The 21,560-nt window shown below is 41.6% G+C and overlaps 1 protein-coding gene and 1 non-coding gene across 2 annotated transcripts; one reads left to right on the top strand and one right to left on the bottom strand.

Annotated features, from left to right (window-relative positions):
* The first annotated feature begins 9,016 nt into the window (after positions 1–9,016).
* On the top strand, positions 9,017–9,619 carry LOC138897390 (uncharacterized). Its single transcript, XM_070183356.1, has one exon. The coding sequence runs from the start codon at positions 9,017–9,019 to the stop codon at positions 9,617–9,619; it is 603 nt and encodes a 200-aa protein (XP_070039457.1).
* Positions 9,620–16,282: 6,663 nt separating this feature from the next.
* On the bottom strand, positions 16,283–16,389 carry LOC117281375 (small nucleolar RNA R71). Its single transcript, XR_004512001.1, has one exon. It is a non-coding gene; the product is annotated as a small nucleolar RNA R71 (small nucleolar RNA).
* Between the last annotated feature and the right edge of the window lie 5,171 nt (positions 16,390–21,560).

The raw sequence follows: 21,560 nt of genomic DNA, 5'->3' as shown, positions 1-21,560 counted from the left end.
TTTATCAGAACGAGTTCGCTGACGCCCTTGCAACCCTATCATCTATGACTCAGTATCCAGACAAGAACTAAATCGACCCTATCGAGGTAGAGATCAGAGATCAACATGCCTATTACTTCCATGTAGATGAGGAACCAGATGGTAAACCATGGTATCACGACATTAAGAAATTCCTTGCAACCAGGGACTACCCGGAGAATGCTACTAATGGTCAAAAGCGAGCCCTCAGGATACTGGCAAGCCACTTTTTCCTCAACGAGGAAGTCCTGTATAGGAGGACCCCAAACTTAGGTTTGTTGAGATGTGTAGACGCCATTGAGGCAATCTGACTATTGGAGGAGATACATGCAGGAACATGCGGACTCCACATGAACGGGTTCACATTAGCCAAGAAGATCTTGAGAGCTCGACACTTTTGGATGACTATGGAAAGCGACTGTATCCACTACGTACAGTAGTGTCACCAGTGCCAGATTCACGGGATTTCATCCGCTAATTAGATCAAACTCAATGATCAATATCACTCAACCCAATATGGGTCCCTTAACGCACGTGTCACCTCGCTATTAGTATCAATATGGCTCTATGACCCAAGACCAGTCATCAATATGCTTAAGTTTCAGTATGACAACACCTTACAATTTCTTAATCAATATACGCAAGGAATATGTCAACATGCCACAACTCAACTCAAACTCGTGTCACACACAAGGACACTAACAACATTCGAGATAACGTATAAAAAGTGCACAGAGACAGATATATAACATGCAGATATAATATTATGACTAAAGATATGACTACGGCTAATGAACATAGCTCAATATAGAAAAATTAGCTTAATCATGTCTCACCAGATAAGCAAATGGCCTAGACATGATTTATAGCTGGAATAATAGCTCATTTAGTCATACAAGTGGAGAAAACACGATATCAAATAGGCATTATAGCAAAACAAAGCATATGATAGTCTAAGGTCAACCCATATCATGAATAACCATGATTAAAAGACATATACATTCGTCACCCACAACATATAACAAGTAGCATAGACGATGAGGAAATACCCTCAATCGAAGCCTAGGCAAGATACTTACCTCATCCAAGCTAATCTTCAACTTCGAATTGCGTCAAAACCTTGATCTAGTCCTCCAATCACTCAAATCAACGCAACATTATCCAAGGACCCAACTACGCTATAGGAAGTGATCCCAATCCATATAGCTACGATCGTTAAAGGATTCCCAAAATGTAACGAAGTCTACTATAACGACCTAACTGATTGTTTTGAGCGTTTGTATTCCGTTTGATGGTTTCAGACATTGAGTAGCTTCACATAATGTATTATGACATGCGTGTATGGTTGGTTTTGATTTTTTAAGTCTAGGATTGATTGGCAGAGTAATTCTAAATTACGAAGCTTTAGCTAGAAGAGTTGACAAAGGTTCCTCAGGTTCTAAATTTCCAATAGGTTTGTAGGGGGATTCTGAACTCAGGTGTATGTTTGAATTTGGAGGTTCCTCAGATGATTTGGCTCATTTTTGCCAAAAGTTTGCAATTTGAAGGTTTAGAACTTTCATAAGTTTAACCATGAGTTGACTTTGAGTCTATCGAGTTTGAATCATTGTTCAGGGAGTTGGAATAGGTCCATTTTTTCATTTGGAAATTGTGTGCAAAGTTTTATTTCATTATTAGTTGATTTGGTATGGATTGCACGATTGATTGTGGAAATTTGAAGTTCTTGAATTGGAAGGTTGTATGATGAGTTTTGTTGTTCGATTCATAATCGTTATATTATTTCTGATGTTTCGAGCCTTTGGATAAGTTTGGATAATGAATTTGGGCTTGTTGGTATATTTAGACGGGGTCCGGGGGACCCTGGATGTGATTCGGGGTGGTTTTGAGATCATTTAGGATGGTTTTGTATTGATGGTTCTTGTTAATCGCATTTGAAAGATTTTTGTTGCTTTTACGAAGATTGAGCTGAGGGACCTTACATTATCAAGGTCAGGAGCCGATTTATGACAATTGGACGGTTCACGTTTGCAAAGTCTGGCGTCGCTTTTGTGACTAGTTGCCTAGGGGGTGGGGGCTTTGCTTTTGCATTATTTTGGTCGCATTTGCAACATGTGCTGGGTCAGTGGGGCTTTGCATTTGTGAGCCTGGGGTTGCTTTTGCTAGGTTGCATTTGTGATCCTCTGGTTACAAATGCGACATCTGCAGTCGATTATAAGCTGTGTATTTTGGGAGTTAGACCTATTTCCTCATATTTTGATCCCTAGACTTGGAGAGAGGCGATTTTGAGGGGGACTTTTACAATAGGCAAGAGGTTAAGTGATTCAAAGTTGATTTTGATACTATATATTGTTTCCGCATGAATTATTACACCTAGATTATAGAATTAGGAGAGAAATGTTTGGGGGGGTTTTGACTATGTTTTGGAAAATAAAAAGTGTGCATTTGAGGGTCGATTTGGACTCGGTTTTGGAATCTAATAACATATTTGGACTCATGGGGTTATGGATAGTCAGAATTTACCCCTCGACTCGGGTTTTGATTGTAGGGGTCCAAGGTTGACGTTTGTTGACTTTTTGGGAATTGGGTAAAGATTGGAACTTTATTGTTTGGAATTGATTCATGTAGCTTGTTTGATGTTATTGAGATAAATTTTTCAAGTTTTGAGCTAGGAAGGGGTTATTGTAGTCCCATTCACCCATTTACTACTTATGTGACTTGCTAGGGTAGTCGGTTCAGGTCCGGTGGGATTTCAGAATGAAATGAGACACTTAGTCTCAAGGCTAAAAGTTTAAGTTGAACTGAATGGCCGGATGTTGATCTTTGAGTAAACGACTCCGGAACGGAGTTTTGATGGTTCTGTTAGCTCCGTTAGGTGATTTTGGACTTAGTAGCGTGTACGAATTGTAATTTGGAGGTCCGTAGTTGAATTAGGCTTGAAATGGCAAAAGTTAAATTTTGTGAAGTTTGACCGGGAGTGAACTTTTTGATATCGGGGTCGGATTCTGATTCCAGGAGTTTGAGTAGGTCCGTAATGTCCAATGTTACTTGTGTGCAAAATTTGGGGTCAATCGGACGTAATTTGATAGGTTTCGACATCGTTGGTAGAAATTGGAAGATCGAAGTTCATTAGGCTTGAATCTATGTGCGATTCGTGTTTTTGATGTTGTTTGAGGTGATTTGAGTGCCCGACTAAGTTCGTATGATGTTTTGGGACTTGATGGTAGGTTTGGTTGAGGTCCCGGGGGTCTCGGGTTGATTTCGGATGGTTAACAGATTGAATTGAAGTTTGAGGGAAGTGCTTAAACTCACTTGCTTCTGGTGTAATCGCACCTGCGGAGTAGGGATCGCAAGTTCGATCTCGCAGAAGTGAGAGGTGAACCGCAAAAGTGGCCAGAGAGGAGGTGAGCAGAGGTCGCAAGTGCGAGGTCATTTTCGCACCTGTGATGTCGCAGATGCGGCTTGGGTTACGCATAAACGGAGCTGGGCTAGCCTAGGTAGGGTGCAGGTGCGAGGTATTTACTGCATATGCGAGACCGCAGGTGCGAGCGAGGCTCCACATATGCGGAATTGAGAGAGGGGCCTATTTCCGCAGAAGTGGGTAGATTGGCCGCAGAAGCGGCTCCATAGGTGCGGAGCATGGAGCACAGATGCAGGCCTGGGTATTAAGTGGTTTCCGCAGAAGCGGAGATTTGACCGCAGAAGAGGTTCTGCAGGTGCGGATATGGGGTCGTGGGTGTGAAAACCTAGGCTGATTGTTAAAATAAGGGTTCGCAATTTTGGCTTCATTTCAAATATTTCAAGCACGGTTTAGGCGATTGTTGAGAGGGTTTTCGAGGGGATTGTTGAGGTAAGTCCCTTGTTCTTATTTTTGATCAATAATATTGCTTCCCCATTGATTTTCCTACTTAGTTGGTGTGTAGTTGAGGGTAGATTAGGAGTTTGAGGCTAGGAATTTGGAGAGATTGATTTGGGGATTTGGGTGGCGATTTGGTGTCGGATTTTGATAAATTTGGTATGGTTACCCTCGTGGTTGAGTGGGCTTTCGGATTTTATGACTTTTATTGAATTTCGAGACGTGGGATCGAGGGTCGGCTTTTGAGCCGATTTTTGATTTTGATTAATAGTTTAGCATTTTATTATGGAGTTGATTCCTCTAGCCCGTATTGATTATATCATATTTTATGGCTAGATTCGAGGTAATTAGAGGCGCGAGGCAAGGGTGTGTTGGAGTAGAGATTTTACTCGAACTGAGGTAAGTAATAGTTCTAAATTTGGTTATGAGGTTACGAAACCCCGTATTACGTGTCATGTACTTGGTTTTAGAGGTGACGTGCATGCTAGGTGACGGGCGTGTGGGCGTGCGCCGTAGGAATTGTGACTTGGTCAAATTCCATGGGACTGTGTAGTGAATAATCTGTTGTTATCTATTTATTCTCCATGAATTAGAGAAACTGAACCACAAATCATGTTTAGACTACGTGTGTGCATTGTAGGGACCCACAGAGGTCGTTTACATGTTGAATTATCTGCTAAATTATTGTCTTGTACTCAGTCATAATTTATTCTTATATTACATCTCAGTCTCTATTGTTCATTTTGGATGCATCATATCATTGTTGTCTGGTATGGTCCGTATGAATTCTGAGAGCTCGAGAGACTAGTGAGGTTCATGATCGAGTGAGGCCGAGGGCCTGATTGTGAGGTATTATACTATAGCACGTGAGTTGTTCGTGCAACACGTGAGTTGTCCATGCGGATCCAGATATTATACTATAGCACGTGATTTGTCCGTGCAAAACGTGAGTTGTCCGTGCGGATTATAGCGCTTGGGCTGAAGGAGCCTCTCTGGAGTCTGCACACACCCTCAGTGAGAGCAGGTACCTATTGAGTGCGAGTGCCGAGTGCTGAGTGAATGGGAGGGCTGAGTGACTGTGGCCCTGAGAGGATGCATTTCATTTCATATTTGTTGCACTTAGCATCCATGTATCACTGTCTTGATAATTTATGAAAGATATTGCACTCCGTTCCAGTTGTACTTAACATGAAATTACTATTTTGGCCTTAATTGTCGAACTTGAAAGCATGCCTACCTTCCGCATTAAAATCACTGAAATTGAACTATAACTGTAAAGCTCGTCCCTACTTTCAGTTCTTTATTTAGTATTATTACTTGCTGAGTTGGTTGTACTCATACTACACCCTGCACTTCGTGTGCAAATCTAGGTGTTCGCGGACACTGTGGGTGTTGATTTCTGCGCAAGTTGGTCTTCTGGAGATTTCGAGGTAGCTGGCGGCGTTTCGCACATCTTGTTTCTCCTTCCCTATCTTTCCACTTATTGTATTTGCTTTTAGACTATATTAGACAGTGTTTTTGAGACTTGTGATGTATAAATACTCATGTACTCAGTGACACCCCGATGCTAGGAATTTCCGTGATGTATTTTGGATTTTCTAACCTGTTTATGAGAAGTTGTCATCATTTAAACTATTTTAAACCCGTTTCTGTTAAGTGTTGGAGTTCTTTCATAAATGTCGGCTTGCCTAGTACCACGATAGGTGCCATCACGACAGGTTAGGATTTTGGGTTGTGACAAGTTGGTATTAGATCCTTGGATACATAGGTCTCACGAGTCATGAGCAGGTTTAGTAGAGTCTTGTGGATCGGTACAGAGACGTCTGTACTTATCTTCGAGAGGCTACCGAACCCTTAGGAAAAATTTCGCTTTCGTGTATTATGTCATGCAAATTGGTTGATCCCGAAAATTAAATTTGTGTTATTCTATTCTCTCACAGATCGTGAGGAGACGTGCTACCGGACAGGATGGATAGCCACCAGTATCACCAGCTAGGGCCACAAGAGGCCGAGGTCGCGGTAGGGGCAGAGGTGCAGCTCGTACAATAGCTAGAGCAATACCTGCAGTTCCACCAGTTGCTCCAACTCACGAGCAGGTTCGAGTTGCATTTGAGCCAGTGGGACCAGCCCAGGCACCAGCTGTGCCCATTGTGATCCCAGGCCTTCAGGTGGTTTCGGCCCAGATACTGACAGTCTACACTAGTCTTGCTCAGGTGGTTCTGGCTCAGGCCGTACCAACCACTTCTTAGGCTGGGGAGGTACTCACACCCTCGCTGCTGGTACTCTAAAGCAGGCGATGCAGGGACTTCAGACACCGGAGGCACCACCAGCCTAGCCGGTTGCAGCTGCTTAGGTTCCGATGGTCCCAGCTATGACTGATGATGAGCAGAGGAGACTTGAGAGATTTGAGAGGCTTCGTCCTCCATCATTTAGCGGAGCTGAGTCGGAGGATGCCCAGGTCTTCTTGGACAAGTATCGGCGGATGCTTCGCACAACAAGTATTCTGGAGACAAGTGGGGTCTCGTTCACTACTTTTTAGTTTTTTGGGGTTGCCTTCATATGGTAGGAGGCTTATGAGAGGCACACGCCGGGTGGTGCAGCACCACTTACATGGTAGGAGTTCTCCGTTATCTTCTTGGAGAAGTTTGTGTCGCAGTCTCGTAAGGAGGAGCTGCGCAGACAGTTTGAGCAGCTTCAGTAGGATGGCATGTCTGTGAACCAGTACTAGATGAGGTTTTCTAAGTTAGCCCGTCATGCAGTTTGGTTGGTTCCCACTGATCGAGAGAGGATCATGAGGTTCATTGGTGGCCTCATGTATCAACTGCGGTTGCTTATGACTAGACAGAGGGTATCTAGTGCCGCTTTTGATGAGGTGGTTGACATTTTTAGGAAGATAGAGATGGTTCTTAGCCAGGAGCGGGGTGAGAGGGAGGCGAAGAGGCCAGGAGGTTTGGGGCGCTTTCGGTGGTGTACTTTCCAGGGGGCAGTCCTACCACAATAGGGGTCGTCCTTATAGTCCCGCTCAGACAACTCGTCCAGCTCATCGTGGACCATCAGCTAGCCACGACTCTTATAGTGCCCATTCAGGCCAGTCTTCATTTAGTGCATTACCAGTGCAGAGTTTTCACCATGCCTCGTCCACTCAAGCTTCTACAGGTAGTTCCACAGGTTATCTCGAGCAACAGTTCCGTCACAGGAGGGGTTGTTTCAAGTGCAGGGAATTTGGTCATATCAAGAGAGACTGCCTTAAGTTGTTGGGTGGGGCCCTATAGCAGAGTTCTCAACTGATGGCACCAGCACCAACAGTTACGCCACCCACTCAACTAGCTCGGGGTGGGGGCTAGGCAGCTGGAGGTCGCCCTAGAGGGGGAGGTCGAGCAGGGGGCGGTCAGGTCCTATTCTATGCTATCCCTGCCAGACAAGATATTGTTGCATCTGATGCAGGGATCACAAGTATTGTGTCAGTATGCCATAGCGATGCCACTGCATTATTTGACCCTGGTTCCGCATATTCATATGTATCATCGTATTTTGCTCATTAACTGGATATGCCCGTGAGTCCTTAGTTTCATCTATCCGTGTATCTACACTAGTAGGCAATACTATTATTGTGGACCCTGTATATCGGTCGTGTGTAGTGACTATTGGGGGACCGGAGACTAGAGTTGATCTCTTATTGCTTAGTATGGTGGACTTTGATGTGATCTTGGGTGTGGATTATTTGTATCCATGTCATGCTGTTCTGGATTGTCATGCTAAGACCGTGATGTTGGCGATGCAGGGGTTGCCAAGGATCGAGTTGAGAGGTTCTCTAGACTATGTTCCCAGTAGAGTGATTTCATATTTGAAGGCCCGGCGGATGGTTGGGAAGGGATGTTTATCTTATTTGGCATTTGTGAGGGATGTTGGAGGTGATACTCCTGCTATTGATTCTGTTTCGGTGGTGCGAGCATTTCCGGACGTGTTTCCTGCAAACTTGCAGGGCATGCCGCACGACAGGGATATTGATTTTGGTATTCACTTGCCGTCGGGCACTCAGCCCATTTCTATTCAACTGTATCCTATGGCATCGACTGAGTTGAAGGAATTGTAGGAGCAGCTTCAGGAACTCCTTGATAAGGTGTTTATTAGGCCTAGTGTGTCGCCTTAGGGAGCTCCTGTCTTGTTTGTAAAGAAGAAGGATGGTTCTATGGAAATATGTATTGACTATCGCTAGTTGAACTAGGTTATAGTGAAGAACAGGTATCCATTGTCACATATTGATGACCTATTTGATCAGCTTCAGTGTGTCAGGGTGTTCTCTAAGATCAACTTGCGTTCAGGCTATCATCAGTTGAAGATTCGGGATCCAGATATCCCGAAGACTGCTTTCAGGATTCGGTATGGTCATTACGAGTTCATTGTGATGTAGTTTTGGCTGACCAATGCCCCAACAGAATTCATGCACTTGATGAACAATGTATTTCAGCCTTATCTTCACTCATTCGTTATTTTGTTTATTGATAACATTCTGGTGTACTCGCGGAGCCGGCAGGATCATGAGCAACACCTGAGGACTGTGTGCCAGACCTTGAGAGAAGAGAAGTTGTATGCAAAATTTTCAAAGTTTGATTTCTGGCTAGATTCAGTGGCGTTTCTGAGCTATGTGCTATTGAGTGAGGGGATCAAGGTAGATCCGAAGAAGATAGAGGCGATTCAGAGTTGGCTTAGACCATCCTCAGCGACGGAGATCCGTAGTTTTCTTGGCTTGGCAGGGTATTACCGTCGATTTGTAGAGGGTTTCTCGTCCGTTGCAGCACCTATGACCAGATTGACCCCGAAGGGTGCTCCGTTCAGGTGGACCAAAGATTGTGAGGAGAGCTTTCAAAAGCTCATGCTTTGACTACAACCCTAGTGTTGGTGTTGCCTACTGGTTCGGGGTCCTATGCCGTATATTGTGATATGTCGCGCATTGGTCTCAGCGCATTGTTGATGCAGGATGGTAGGGAGATTGCCTACGCATCTAGAGAGCTGAAGGTGCATGAGAAGAACTATCATGTCCACGACCGTGAGTTAGCTGCTATTGTTCATGCCTTGAATATCTAGCGGCACTATTTGTATGGTGTTCCTTGTGAGGTTTTCACCGATCACCGGAGTCTGCAGCATATGTTTAAACAGAAGGATCTTAACTTGCGGCAATGGAGATCGTGTGAGCTGCTTAAGGATTATGAAATCACCATCCTCTATCATCCCGGAAAGGCCAATGTGGTGGAGGATGCCTTGAGTCGCAGGGCGGAGAGTTTTGGGAGTTTAGCATATCTACCAGTATTAGAGAGGCCTTTAGCCTTGGATGTTCAGGCCTTGGCCAACCTGTTTATTAGATTGCATGTTTCCGAGCCGAGCAGAGTTTTGGCTTGTGTGGTTTCTCGGTCTTCTTTATATGATCGCATCAGAGAGCGCCAGCATGATGACTCTCATTTGCTAGTATTTAAGGACACGGTTCAGCACGGTGATGCCAGAGATGTTACTATTTGTGTGCCTAATGTGGATAGGCTACGTGAGTTGATTCTTAAGAAGGCCCACAGTTCGCGGTATTCCATTCATCTGAGTGCCGCGAAGAAGTACCAGGACTTAAGGAAACATTATTGGTGGAGAAGAATGAAGAAGGATATAGTGGGGTTTCTAGCTTGGTTCCTCAACTGTCAGCAGGTAAAGTACGAGCATCAGAGACTGGGCGGATTGCTTCAGAGGTTAGACAATCCAGAGTGAAAATGGGAGCGGATCACCATGGATTTTGTAGTTGGGCGCCTACGGACTTCGAGGAAGTTCGATGATATTTGGGTGATTGTAGATCGGCTAACCAAGTCCGTGCACTTCATTCCAGTTGGGACTACTTGTACTTCGGAGTGGTTGGCTTAGATTTATATCCGAGAGATTATTCGCCTCCACGGCTTGCCGGTGTCCTTCATTTCAGATCGGGGCGCGCTATTTACATCACAGTTTTGGAGGGTCGTGTAGCGAGAGTTGGGTACCCAGGTTGAGTTGAGCACACATTTCACCCTCAGACGGACGGACAATCCGAGAGCACTATTTAGATATTGGAGGACATGCTACGCACTTGTGTCATCGCTTTTGGGGATTCTTGGGATCAGTTTTTGCCACTCGTGGAGTTTGCCTACAATAACAACTACCAGTCAAGCATTCAGATGGCTTCGTATGAGGCTTTGTATAGGATACGGTGTAGATCTCCGGTGAGTTAGTTTGAGCCTGGGGAGGCTAGGCTATTGGGTACTGACTTTCTCCAGGTTCCTTTGGACAAGGTTAAGATGATTCAGGAGCGGCTTCGCACGGTGTAGTCTAGACAGAAGAGTTATGCCGACAAGAAGGTTCGTGATGTTGCTTACATGGTTAGGGAGAAGGTACTACTCAAGGTGTCACCCATGAAGGGTGTTATGAGGTTCGGGAGGAAGGGCAAGTTGAGCCCTCGATATATTGGGCCATTTGAGGTACTTCAAAGGATTGAGGAGGTGGCTTACAAGCTTGCCTTGCCACCTAGTTTGTTGAGTGTGCATCTAGTATTTCATGTTTCTATGCTCCGGAAGTATGTCGGAGATCCGTCTCATGTTTTGTATTTCAGCACAATTCAGTTGGATGGCAATCTGACTTATGATGTGGAGCCGGTAGCCATTTTGGATCGGCAGGTTCGAAAGTTGAGGTCAAAGGACATAACTTCAGTAAAGGTGCAGTGGACAGGTCAGCCGGTTGAGGAGGCTACTTGGAAGATCGAGTGGGAGATGTGGAGCACATATCCATACCTATTTGAGAATCCAGGTATATTTATAGACACGTTTGAGCACGAACGTTTGTTTTAAGGGGGGGATGTAACGACCCGGTCGGTCATTTTGAGGGTTGTAGCCTTATTCCCCTATTTACTGCTCATTTTATGCCTTATAGCAGTTACGTGACTTGCCGGGGTAGTCGGTTTGAATTCGGTGGGATTTCAGAATGAAATGAGACACTAAGTCTCAAGGTTGAAAGCTTAAGTTGAAATGATTGACCAGATGTTGATCTTTGAGTAGACTCCAGAACAGAGTTTTGATGGTTTTGTTATCTCTGTTAGGTGATTTTGGACTTATGAGCATGTCCGGATTGTGATTTGAAGGTGCGTAGTAGAATTAGGCTTGAAATGGCAAAAGTTGAATTTTGGAAAATTTGATCGGGAGTGGACTTTTTGATATCGGGGTCGGATTTCGATTCTTGGAGTTTGAGTAGGTCTGTAATGTCCAGTGTGACTTGTGTGCAAAATTTGGGGTCAATCGCACATGATTTGATAGGTTTCGATATCGTTGGTAGAAATTGGAAGTTCAAAGTTCATTAGGCTTGAATCTATGTGTGATTCGTGTTTTTGATGTTGTCTGAGGTGATTTGAGGGCCCGACTAAGTTCATATGATGTTTAGGGACTTGATGGTAGGTTTGGTTGAGGTCCCGGGAGCCTCGGGTTGATTTCAGATGGTTAACAGATCAACTTGAAGTTTGAGAGAAGTGCTGAAGCTCACCTTCTTCTGGTGTAATTGCGCCTGCGGAGTGGGGATCGCAGGTGCAATCTCACATAAGCGAGAGGTGAACCGCAGAAGCGGCCAGGGTTGAGGTGAGCAGAGGTCGCAGGTGCAAGGTCATTTCCGCACCTACGATGCTGCAGATGCGGCTTGGGTTACGCAAAAGCGGAGCTGGGCTGGCCTGGGCGGGATGCAGGTGCACGGGATATACCGCATCTGCAAGCCCACAGGTGCGAGCGAGGCTCCGCAGATGCGGAATTGAGAGAGGGGCTTATTTTCGCAGAAGCGGGTAGATGGCCGCAGAAGCACCTTCGCAGGTGCGGAGCATGGAGCGCAGATGCCGGCCTGGGGGATTTAAGTGGTTTCTCGCGATTCTGCAGGTGCGGATATGGGGCCGCAGGTGCGTAAAACTTATGGAGATTATTAAAACAAGGGTTCACGATTTTGGCACCATTTCAAGCAAGGTTTAGACGATGTTTTCGAGGGTTTTCGAAGGGATTCTTGAGGTAAGTCCCTTGTGCTTATTTTTGATCAATAATATTGCTTCCCCATTAATTTTCCCACCTAGTTGGTGTGTATTTGAGGGTTGATTGGGATTTTGAGGCTGGGGATTTGGAGAGTTTGAAATGGGGATTTGGGTGGCGATTTGGTGTCGGATTTTGATAAATTTGGTATGGTTAGCCTCGTGGTTGAATGGGCTTTCGGGTTTTGTGACTTTTATTGAATTTTGAGACGTGGTCCTGGGGGTCGGCTTTTGAGCCTATTTTTGATTTTGATTAATAGCTTAGCATTTGCTTATGGAGTTGATTCCTTTAGCCCGTATTGATTATATCTCATTTTTTATGGCTAGATTAGAGGCATTCAGAGGCCGTTCCGCGAGGCAAGGGTGTGTTGGAGTAGAGATTTGATCGGACTGAAGTAAGTAACAGTTCTAAATTTGGTTCTGTGGGCGTGCACTGTAGGAATTATGACTTGGTCAAATTCCATGGGACTGTTTAGTGAATAATCTGTTATTATATATTTATTCTCAATGTATTAGAGAAATTGAACCACAAATCATGTTTAGACTATGTGTGTGCATTGTAGGTACCCACATAGGTCGTGTACATGTAGAATTATCTGCTAAATTGCTGTCTTGTACTCAGTCACAGTGTATTCGTATAATACATCTCAGTCTATATTGTTCATTTTTGATGCATCATATCATTGCTGTCTGGGCTGCTTATTATGATTTATGAGAGCCCGAGAGACTGGTAAGGTTGATGACTGCGTGAGGCCGAGGGTCTGATTGTGAGGTATTATACTATAGCACGTGATTTCTCTGTGCAGCACGTGAGTTGTCCATGCAGATTCAGATATTATACTATAGCATGTCAGTTATCCGTGCAACATGTGAGTTGTCCGTGCGGGTCCAGATATTATATTATAACACGTGAGTTGTCCGTGAAGCACGTGAGTTGTCCGTGCGAATTATAGCGCTTGGGCTGTAGGAGCCCCTCAGGAGTCTGCATACACCCCTAGTGAGCACAGGTACCTATTGAGTGCGAGTGTGAGTGCCGAGTGCTGTGTGCTGAGTAAATGGGAGGGCTGAGTGGTTGTGGCCATGAGAAGATGCATTTGATTTCATATTCGTTGCACTTAGCTGCCATGTATCACTATCTTGATAATTTCTGAAAGATAATGCATTCTGTTTCATTTGAACTTGACATGAAATTACTGTTTTGGCCTTAATTGTCAAACTGAAAGCATGCCTACCTTCCACGTTAAAATCACTGTAATTGAACTATAACTGTAAAGCTCATCACTACTTTCAGTTCGTTATTTAGTATTGTTACATGCTGAGTTGGTTGTACTCATACTACACCTTGCACTTTGTGTGCAGATCCAGGTGTTCCCAGATACAGTGGGTGTTGATTGCTGCGCACAATTGGTCTTCTAGAGATTTTGAGGTAGTTGTTGGCGTTTCGCACATCTTGTTTCTCCTTCCCTATCTTTCCACTTATTGTATTTGCTTTCAGACTATATTAGACAGTGTTTTCCAGACTTGTGATGTATAGATGCTCATGTACTCAATGACACCCCGATGCTGGGAATTTCCGTGATGTATTTTGGATTTTCTATCCTGTTTATGAGAAGTTGTCATCATTTAAACTATTTTAAATCAGTTTCTGTTAAGTGTTGGAGTTATTTCATAAATGTCGGCTTGTCTAGTACCACGATAGGCGCCATCACGATAGGTTAGGATTTTGGGTCGCGATAGTTTTTTTTTGCGTTCTACACGATTCTATGTTTTACTCAATTGATTGACCAGTTGAGCACGATAAATCATGCTAGAACTAATGTGAGGCTAAAAGTACATTATTCGGAACATTATAAAATAAATCTTGAGATTGATGCTATACTTGCCTAGGACATAGTCACATGTAATGTACTCACAACTGTACTTGTTGATCTTGTGTTGTGCCTTGATTTGAACGTGTGCTCTATGTGATACTTGTGCCATCTTTTTTATGACTACACGAGTTATCCATTCGTGCTAGAGATCATGTTTTAGGATAGTTATTTCCTAATTAGCCAATATGGGCATATGTGGAATCATTGCAAAATGAATTAGCCATAGTCTTGTCTTATATATTTAGCACACATCCACACTTTATTATTTTTATGTCCTTGTGCACTTTATTGATGAATTATGAGGATGTGCCTCTTGATGATAATTTGTTATCTGATGGTAGGCTATAATCTCGTATTTTAGTCGATTGTTACACTTTAATTAACTGTATTTTACTTGTGTTTGAGCTTTAATTGATAGTGTTTTGCACTTGTTGTGTGTTTTATGCCTTGTAGGAGTGATTCCGAGCTATGTAGATGTTATGGAATGAATTCGAGTGATTTGGAGCTTTGAAGTCTAAGTAAAAACCCAAGGGATTAAGCCGCAATCGTATTCTGAGGTCGAGGACCAACTCTAGACGTCAAACGCAAGATTTGAGCCGTACTCTGAGAAATTTGCACTAGTGTGACGCAGGGTGTGAGGCCTAGTGCGACGCAGCAGTGTATTTTTACTGCCTGTTGAATTGTTGAGCTCTCTGGATTTACCCACTAATGCCCCGCATGGCGTGTCGCCCCATGCAGCGCCTGTGCATTCTTTATAGATGATATGTCCTATTTCGGCAAGGAAAAGATGATTTCATTTGGGCCCGACCCTACTTGGTATAAATACATGGAAAAATATTATTTTCTGGACTTTGGACACATATTCAACCTAAGGAGGCTAAGGAGGAGTGGGAAGAGCAAAAGCACAAGGATTTCATCATTCCTTCCTCACTCAAGACCCGAGTTTGGAATGAATTTATGTTTTCCTCTACTTTAATATTATTTGTGATGAATGGTTCCATATCAATGGAGTAGTTCCCTTTAGGATTTAATGGATTTGGTGTATTAATGATTTTTTGTGGATTATAACTCTAGTTTTATGTATTAAAGCGTTTTTGGATGATTTAGTTGTTGCATCTATATTCACTTGTTCATGTAATCGATAAAGGCATAACTTGTGACATATTTGCATTATTTTGTTGGTTGAGTTCATAGATTCTTCTTATTAATCAAAAGAGGCCAGTTGAATTATTGATTAAACCTATTTAGGAGAATAATCGAAAGAGGTTTTCCTAAAGACCAATCCACTACGCATTATTGCATATCTTCACGTGCTTAATTTAGTTCATCCTGTGAGGTTGAAACTTAATTGAGAGAGGAGTTTTTGTTGAACGGTTGAACTGATAATTGAGTGAATTCGAGAGACTCACTTAAACATTAGACGTGAATTATCTAGAGTAAGATCCCAAATAATTATCTTACACCTATCCTATCAACCTCTATTTTCTCCCACTGATAACTTCCTTGTTTTAATTGTCATTAGTCAATAGGTTTAGACTATTAGTTAATTTTAGTTAGAAATCATATAAATCTCAATTGTTGATAATCTTGTATAGCAATCAAGCTAGAAACTACGAGAATACTGTTTAAATCTAATCCTTGTGGATACAATATTATACTATACTATATTTTATTAGCGAGCATAATTTATGTGTCTATTTCGAGCTCGTCAAATTTTGGCGCCGTTCTCGAGATTGTCAATGAACAATGTTTGAAATAGTTTTTAGTGGTAATTCAGGAATTTTTATTTTTATTTTTATTTTTATCTTCTTACATTTTGTTTTCTTTTGACTGTGCACAAGTTACAGGTTAAGATTGGTGCATGACTCGAACATCTACGAAGGAAGTGCTACCATACGAGCTAGAAACTGAAAAACAACTACGACAGCTGAGGAAGGAAAAAAATATCATCGAGACAACAGAAAAGGTTGGGCAATCCTCAACCAAAGAACTTATGGCTAGAAATTATGAATATAATGTAGATTTGGCTGCGAGAGAAGCAGCCTAACGACGAGAACAAGCTGCACAGGACGTTGAGGAAGAAGCTATTAGAGATGCATAGATCCCGGGCCTGGGAGACCACTGGGCGATTATGCTAAACCGGTATACAATGAAGGTTTATCAAGTGTTAGACCACCTCCAATTGCAGCAAAAAAAATTAAATTGAAGCAAGGGTTGCTCCAAACTCTTCAGAATAATTGTGTCTTCATAGGGAAGCCAAATAAAGATCCAAATACACATCTAATGGACTTTGAGGAGATTATGAATACCTTTCAATACAATGGGGTGTCACAAGAAGATGTGTACTTAAGGGCATTCCCCTTTTCTCTCAAAGGTGATGCACAGCAGTGGCTTCGAAGCTTGCTTGCGGGATCAAGTTGAACTTGGGAGGAGATGACTAGAAAAGTCCTTGACAAATATTTCTCCTCAGCTAAAACGGAAAAGTTTAGAAGAGAAATCTATAACTTCTGCCAGAAAGAGAATGAAACTATTTTTGAAGCCTAGGAGAGGTTTAAGGAGATTGTTAGAAAGTGTCAACACAGTGGAATTGAACTCTGGATGCAACTCTAGAACTTTTGGGATGGATTAAATCGGCCTCACGTAGAACATTGAGCAATGCAGCTAGAGGCCCGTTGATGAAGAAGACTCCAGAGGAGATAGTTACAATTCTCGATGAGTTGTCTGAAGAAGAAAATCAGTGGCTCTCTGAGAGTGCTGAAAGAAGAAGATCGACTGGTGTTCACCAGGTTGATGCTAACACATATGTGCAGGTACAGCTTGATGCTATGGATAAAGAAATACAAAAGTTGACCTTGGCCTCGATACAAAATGAGCCTCATGCATCTTGTGATATATGTGGAAGAGGACACCCTACTCATGAGTGTCAAGCCTCAACTGAGGAAGTGAATGTTGTGGGAAACTACAATTTTAATGCAATAGGTCAGAAGCACCCCGATATTTCATGCAGTTCAGCTTGGGGTACTGCAAATGCGTGGCAACGAAACAACCCCATATTTAAGGGACAAGGAGCTCCTGGTTTTATGAATCAGCTGAGGCAGTGGTTTCAGCCTCAACAGCCCAATCAGCCTGGTCTAGAATATCTCATGAAGGCTTCTATTGTGAAAACTGATGAAATATTTGAAATACAAGGGGCAACAATTAGAAATTTAGAGAAGTAGGTGGGACAGATTGGAACAATAAAATCTGAGAGGGTCCCAGACACTATTCTCGCTGATATAGAAAAAAATCCCAAATAAAGGGTGAATTTAGTGACCTTTAGAAGTGTGCAAGTGTTGAAGGATACCACCTCAATCCAAAAAGATATGATAATTGCAAAAGAAAATGGGGAGCAGCTGAAAAGTGATGATGATAAAAAGAAGAAAGGCCCAATGAAAGCTGAGAAAAAGAAGAAGGAAGACAAATTGAGAAGGGGGGAACATGGGGAGAGCAAACATATGCCTTCTTTACCTTTCCCTCAAAAGCTATGTAGAGAAAAGCTGGAAAAGCAGTTTGGGAGATTTGTGGATTTGCTAAAACAAGTCCATGTAAACTTACCATTCACAGAAGTGTTCTCACAAATGTCGGCTTATGCTAAGTTCTTGAAGGAGATCCTGGCAAAGAAGAGGAAAATAGAGGAGACTTCAGTGGTCGAGTTCACAGAGCATTACAATGCTATATTATAAAATAAACTCCCACAAAAGTGTTGAGATCCAGGGAGTTTTACTATACCTTGCTCATTAGGGACTATAAATTTTGATATGTCTTTATGTGATTCTGGTGCCTCAATTAACTTAATGCCTCTAACTATTTAGAGGAAACTAGAGAAGGAGATTGGATAAATAAGGTCGGTGCCAATATGTTTGCAGCTGGCAGACCAAACGACCTTAATACCCAAGGGGATAGTGGAAGATGTGTTAGTTCTGGTGGATAAGTTTGTATTTCTTGTAGATTTTATAGTGGTGAATATGGAGAAGAACTAGGAGGTCCCCCTCACCCTAGGAAGACCATTCTTAGCAATGGGTAGAGCTATATTACATTTACACGAGAGGAAACGCATGCTTAGAGTGGGTGAGGAGACTTTGACTTTCAAGATGGATGTAGAAAAGAGGGTGCAAAAAGAGAAATCAGATGCATGTGTTGAGTGGAAAGTGAAAGGCTCGAATGAGAAGGCTACACTGAGTGAGAAAGATAAGTGTGGGGTGTACTCCAAAAAGGCTGAGAAGAAGTTGTCTTCATGGATGTGTGCATTAGGTCGGGCACGAGGAATGGAGCCTGACTTCGACTCAAACCCTGACTAGATTTTCAGGAACGTTTCCTTTACCTCATGATTTTTAATTGTGTCATGTGGACATGCCGTGACTTAAATTGTGGGGTGGGGGATATATGTTTGTATGTATGTATATTAGTTTTAGTTTTCTTTTTTGTTAGTTGTAGTAGTTAAGAATTGGAAAAAAAATTCGAAAATAAAAAAACCATAATTTTTTAAAAAATTCGATTTTTCCCGATGATGGATATCAACGACAGGTTTCTTGGGGGATTAAAGTCGAAAGAAAAAGAAATAAAGATTTTCTTTTGTTAGGTAGTGTATTAATTCCCCCTTGGGTTTTCTTTGTGCCACGGTTCTTTTCCAAGGGTTTTGTTTAAACTGGGTGTAGTTAGTTTTTATTGTTGTTAATAGTAGAAAACCTTGTGCTATGAATTAAATGGAAGGCAATATCTCTTGACTTTATTATGCCTTGAGAATAGTGAGTGCTTTAGTTGTGACTGTTAGGCTCAGTTTTTGATTCTTGTATAAGTACCTTAAATTGTATGATCTTAACTCTGCTTAACTGCTTTGATTAAGAGTGTATTGATAATCCAATCTTGAGTGAGTTATGTGCCAGGTGTGTGTGAGGTTTTGCATTATTTTGTGCATTGCATTTGATGTCTAGAACTTGCTCCGTGTGTTTGCAAAGCGAAATAGTAGTTTTATTCAGTCTTGGAAGTGATATAGGCATTTCTTTGTCAAGACAGTTATATGCTTTTACCCACCGTTGAGCCTGTAATCTTGTTTCTTTGGCAACCACATTACAAGCCTTACCCATTTGTTTGAAGTGACCATCTATTTGAACCTTTTTCCTCCCATGAGCACTTGAATTTTTTATTAACTTTGTAAAAGTTGAAGTGTGGGGTGGTTTATTTGGCTTTTGAGTGGAAATATTGAAATAAAGAGAAAGGTGCACTATTTTGAAAAAGTAAGAGCCACTTGAACTGAATAAGAAAAGAAATAAAAAATTAGATTCGTTGATAGTGGTGACTCTTGATGTACTTGTGCTTAAAGAAGTAGGGAGTTAATATATATTGATGTGAGGGTGGAGTTATGGTTTGACATAAGTGTGGGGTTTTGAATAATAAAATGTATGTATTAAAGTATTTAGGGAGGTGCAGTCACTCTTATATACAAATGTATCCTACCCGTCCCGTAGCCCGCATTATAACCAAATAAAGTCCTATTTGATCCTTGACTGAATGAGCTCAATTAGTAGAGTGGTACACTACGGGCAATCCTATGGTACATCTTTTATGGCACATGAATGTTGTTTCTGAGAGTGAGCGAATTCTTTCTATCTTGAGTTCTTAATTGATCTTAAATTTTATTGTGTGTGGAACTACTCTCTATTTTTGTGTAAGGGCACTTGATTCACGAAGGAAAGGTAATGCTTGACCTCTGTGTTAGAGTAAGTGAGCGGGTTATAAATAAGGCATGGTGCTTTTGATTCATATATTGTTCCTACGATGTTATGATATTGTACTTAATCTATTTTAAATATTCCTGATGTGATGAGTTATGAGAGTTGTTGAAAAACGTTGCGACTATGTGAAGTGTAGTTTTATTACTCAAGGACGAGCAATGGTTTAAGTTTGGGGTATTGATGGTAGGCTATAATCTCGTATTTTAGTCGCTTATTGCACTCTAATTAACTGCACTTTACTTGTATTTGAGCTTTAATTGATAGTGTTTTGCACTTATTGTTTGTTTTATGCCTTGTAGGAGTGATTCAGAGCTATGTAGATGTTATGGAATGAATTCGAGCGATTTGGAGCTTTGATGTCTGAAAAAAGCCCAAGGGATTAAGTCGGGATCGTATTCGGGGGTCGAGGACCAAGTCTAGACGTCAAAATGGAAGATTTGAGACGTAGTCTAAGAAATTTGCACTAGTGCGATGCATCAGTGTATTTTTGCTGCCTGTTGAATTGTTGAGCTCTCTGGATTTCCCCACTATTGCCCCGCATGCGCGGCGCGCCTATGCAATTTTTATAGAGTAAATGTCCTATTTCAACTATGAAAAGGTGATTTGATTTGGGCCCGACCCTACTTGGTATAAATACATGGAAAAATGTAATTTTCTTGACTTTGGGCACATATTCGACCTAAGGAGGCTAAGGAGGAGTGGTAAGATCAAAAGCACAAGTATTTCATCATTCCTTCATCACTTAAGACCCAAGTTTGGATTGAATTTATGTTTTTATCTACTTTAACTTTATTTGTGATGAATTGTTCTATATCTATGGAATAGTTCCCTTTATGGTCTAATAGATTTGGTGTGTTGATTATTGTTTGTGGATTATAACTCTAGTTTTATGTATTGAAGCATTTTTTCATGATTTAATTATTGTATCTATATTCACTTTTTTATGTAATCGAGAGAGGCATAACTTGTGACATATTTGCATTATTTTGTTGGTTGAGTTCATAGATTATTGTTAGTAATCGAAAGAGGCCAGTTGAATCATTGATAAAACCTAGTTAGGAGAATAATAGAAAGAGGATTTCTTAAAGACCAATCCACTACACATTCGTGCATATCTTCACGTGCTTAAATTAGTTCATCTTGTGAGGTTAAAAGTTAATCGAGAGAGGAGCTTTTGCTGAACGGTTGAACTGATAATTGAGTGAATTCGAGAGACTCACTTAAACATTAGAAGTGAATTATCTAGAGTTAGATCCAAACAATTATCTTACACCTATCCTATCAACCCCTATTTTCTCACACTGATAACTTCCTTGTTTCAATTGTCATTAGTCAATAGCTTTAGACTCTTAGTTAATTTTAGATAAAAATCTTATAAATCTCAATTGTTGATCATCTTGGATAGCAATCAAGCTAGAAACTATGAGAATACTGTTTAAATCCAATCCTTATGGATACGATATTATACTATACTATATTTAATTAGCGAGCATAATTTAAGTGTGTGTTTCGAGCTTGTCATTGTCTTGAATTTTTATGATTATGGCACATGTCTTCATGTTGATTGACTGTTGGCATGAGAATTTCCTTTGCGATTGTGATTGTTATTTTTATTGTATCGGGGCGTGGAGTGATAAGGGTGGATATTGTTATTAAGGAGCGACAATGGTTGATAGAGATAAGGGTGGATATTGTTGTTACAAAGTGATAAGGGTGAATATTGTTATTGTAAAGGAGTATGGAGCGATAAGGATGGATATTTTTACTATGATTAAATGTGGAGTATGAGGGTAACATTCTTGATTATGCAAGTGAATTCCTTATGCCTTGTCATTCATTTTACATGTTCTTTTGATGAAACTAACATGATATCCTATGCCTATGTTATTATTTGACAATTTAGTTGTCAAGTTGGATTTCCCTATGTTAGGTTGTTATCTTATGTTTGTGGAGTGTCGGTAGCGTATCAGATTGATGTAAAAAAAGAA

The sequence above is a fragment of the Nicotiana tomentosiformis genome, chromosome 8 (genome assembly GCF_000390325.3).
Source record: "Nicotiana tomentosiformis chromosome 8, ASM39032v3, whole genome shotgun sequence".
In the NCBI taxonomy this organism is placed as follows: Eukaryota; Viridiplantae; Streptophyta; class Magnoliopsida; order Solanales; family Solanaceae; genus Nicotiana; species Nicotiana tomentosiformis.
The sequence above is the reverse complement of the archived record's forward strand: the minus strand, read 5'-3'. Positions and strand labels throughout refer to the sequence as shown.

Bases quoted from the DNA above. Each gene is read 5' to 3' on its own strand.
- LOC138897390 (XM_070183356.1), top strand. From the start codon at position 9,017: ATGTTTAAACAGAAGGATCTTAACTTGCGGCAATGGAGATCGTGTGAG.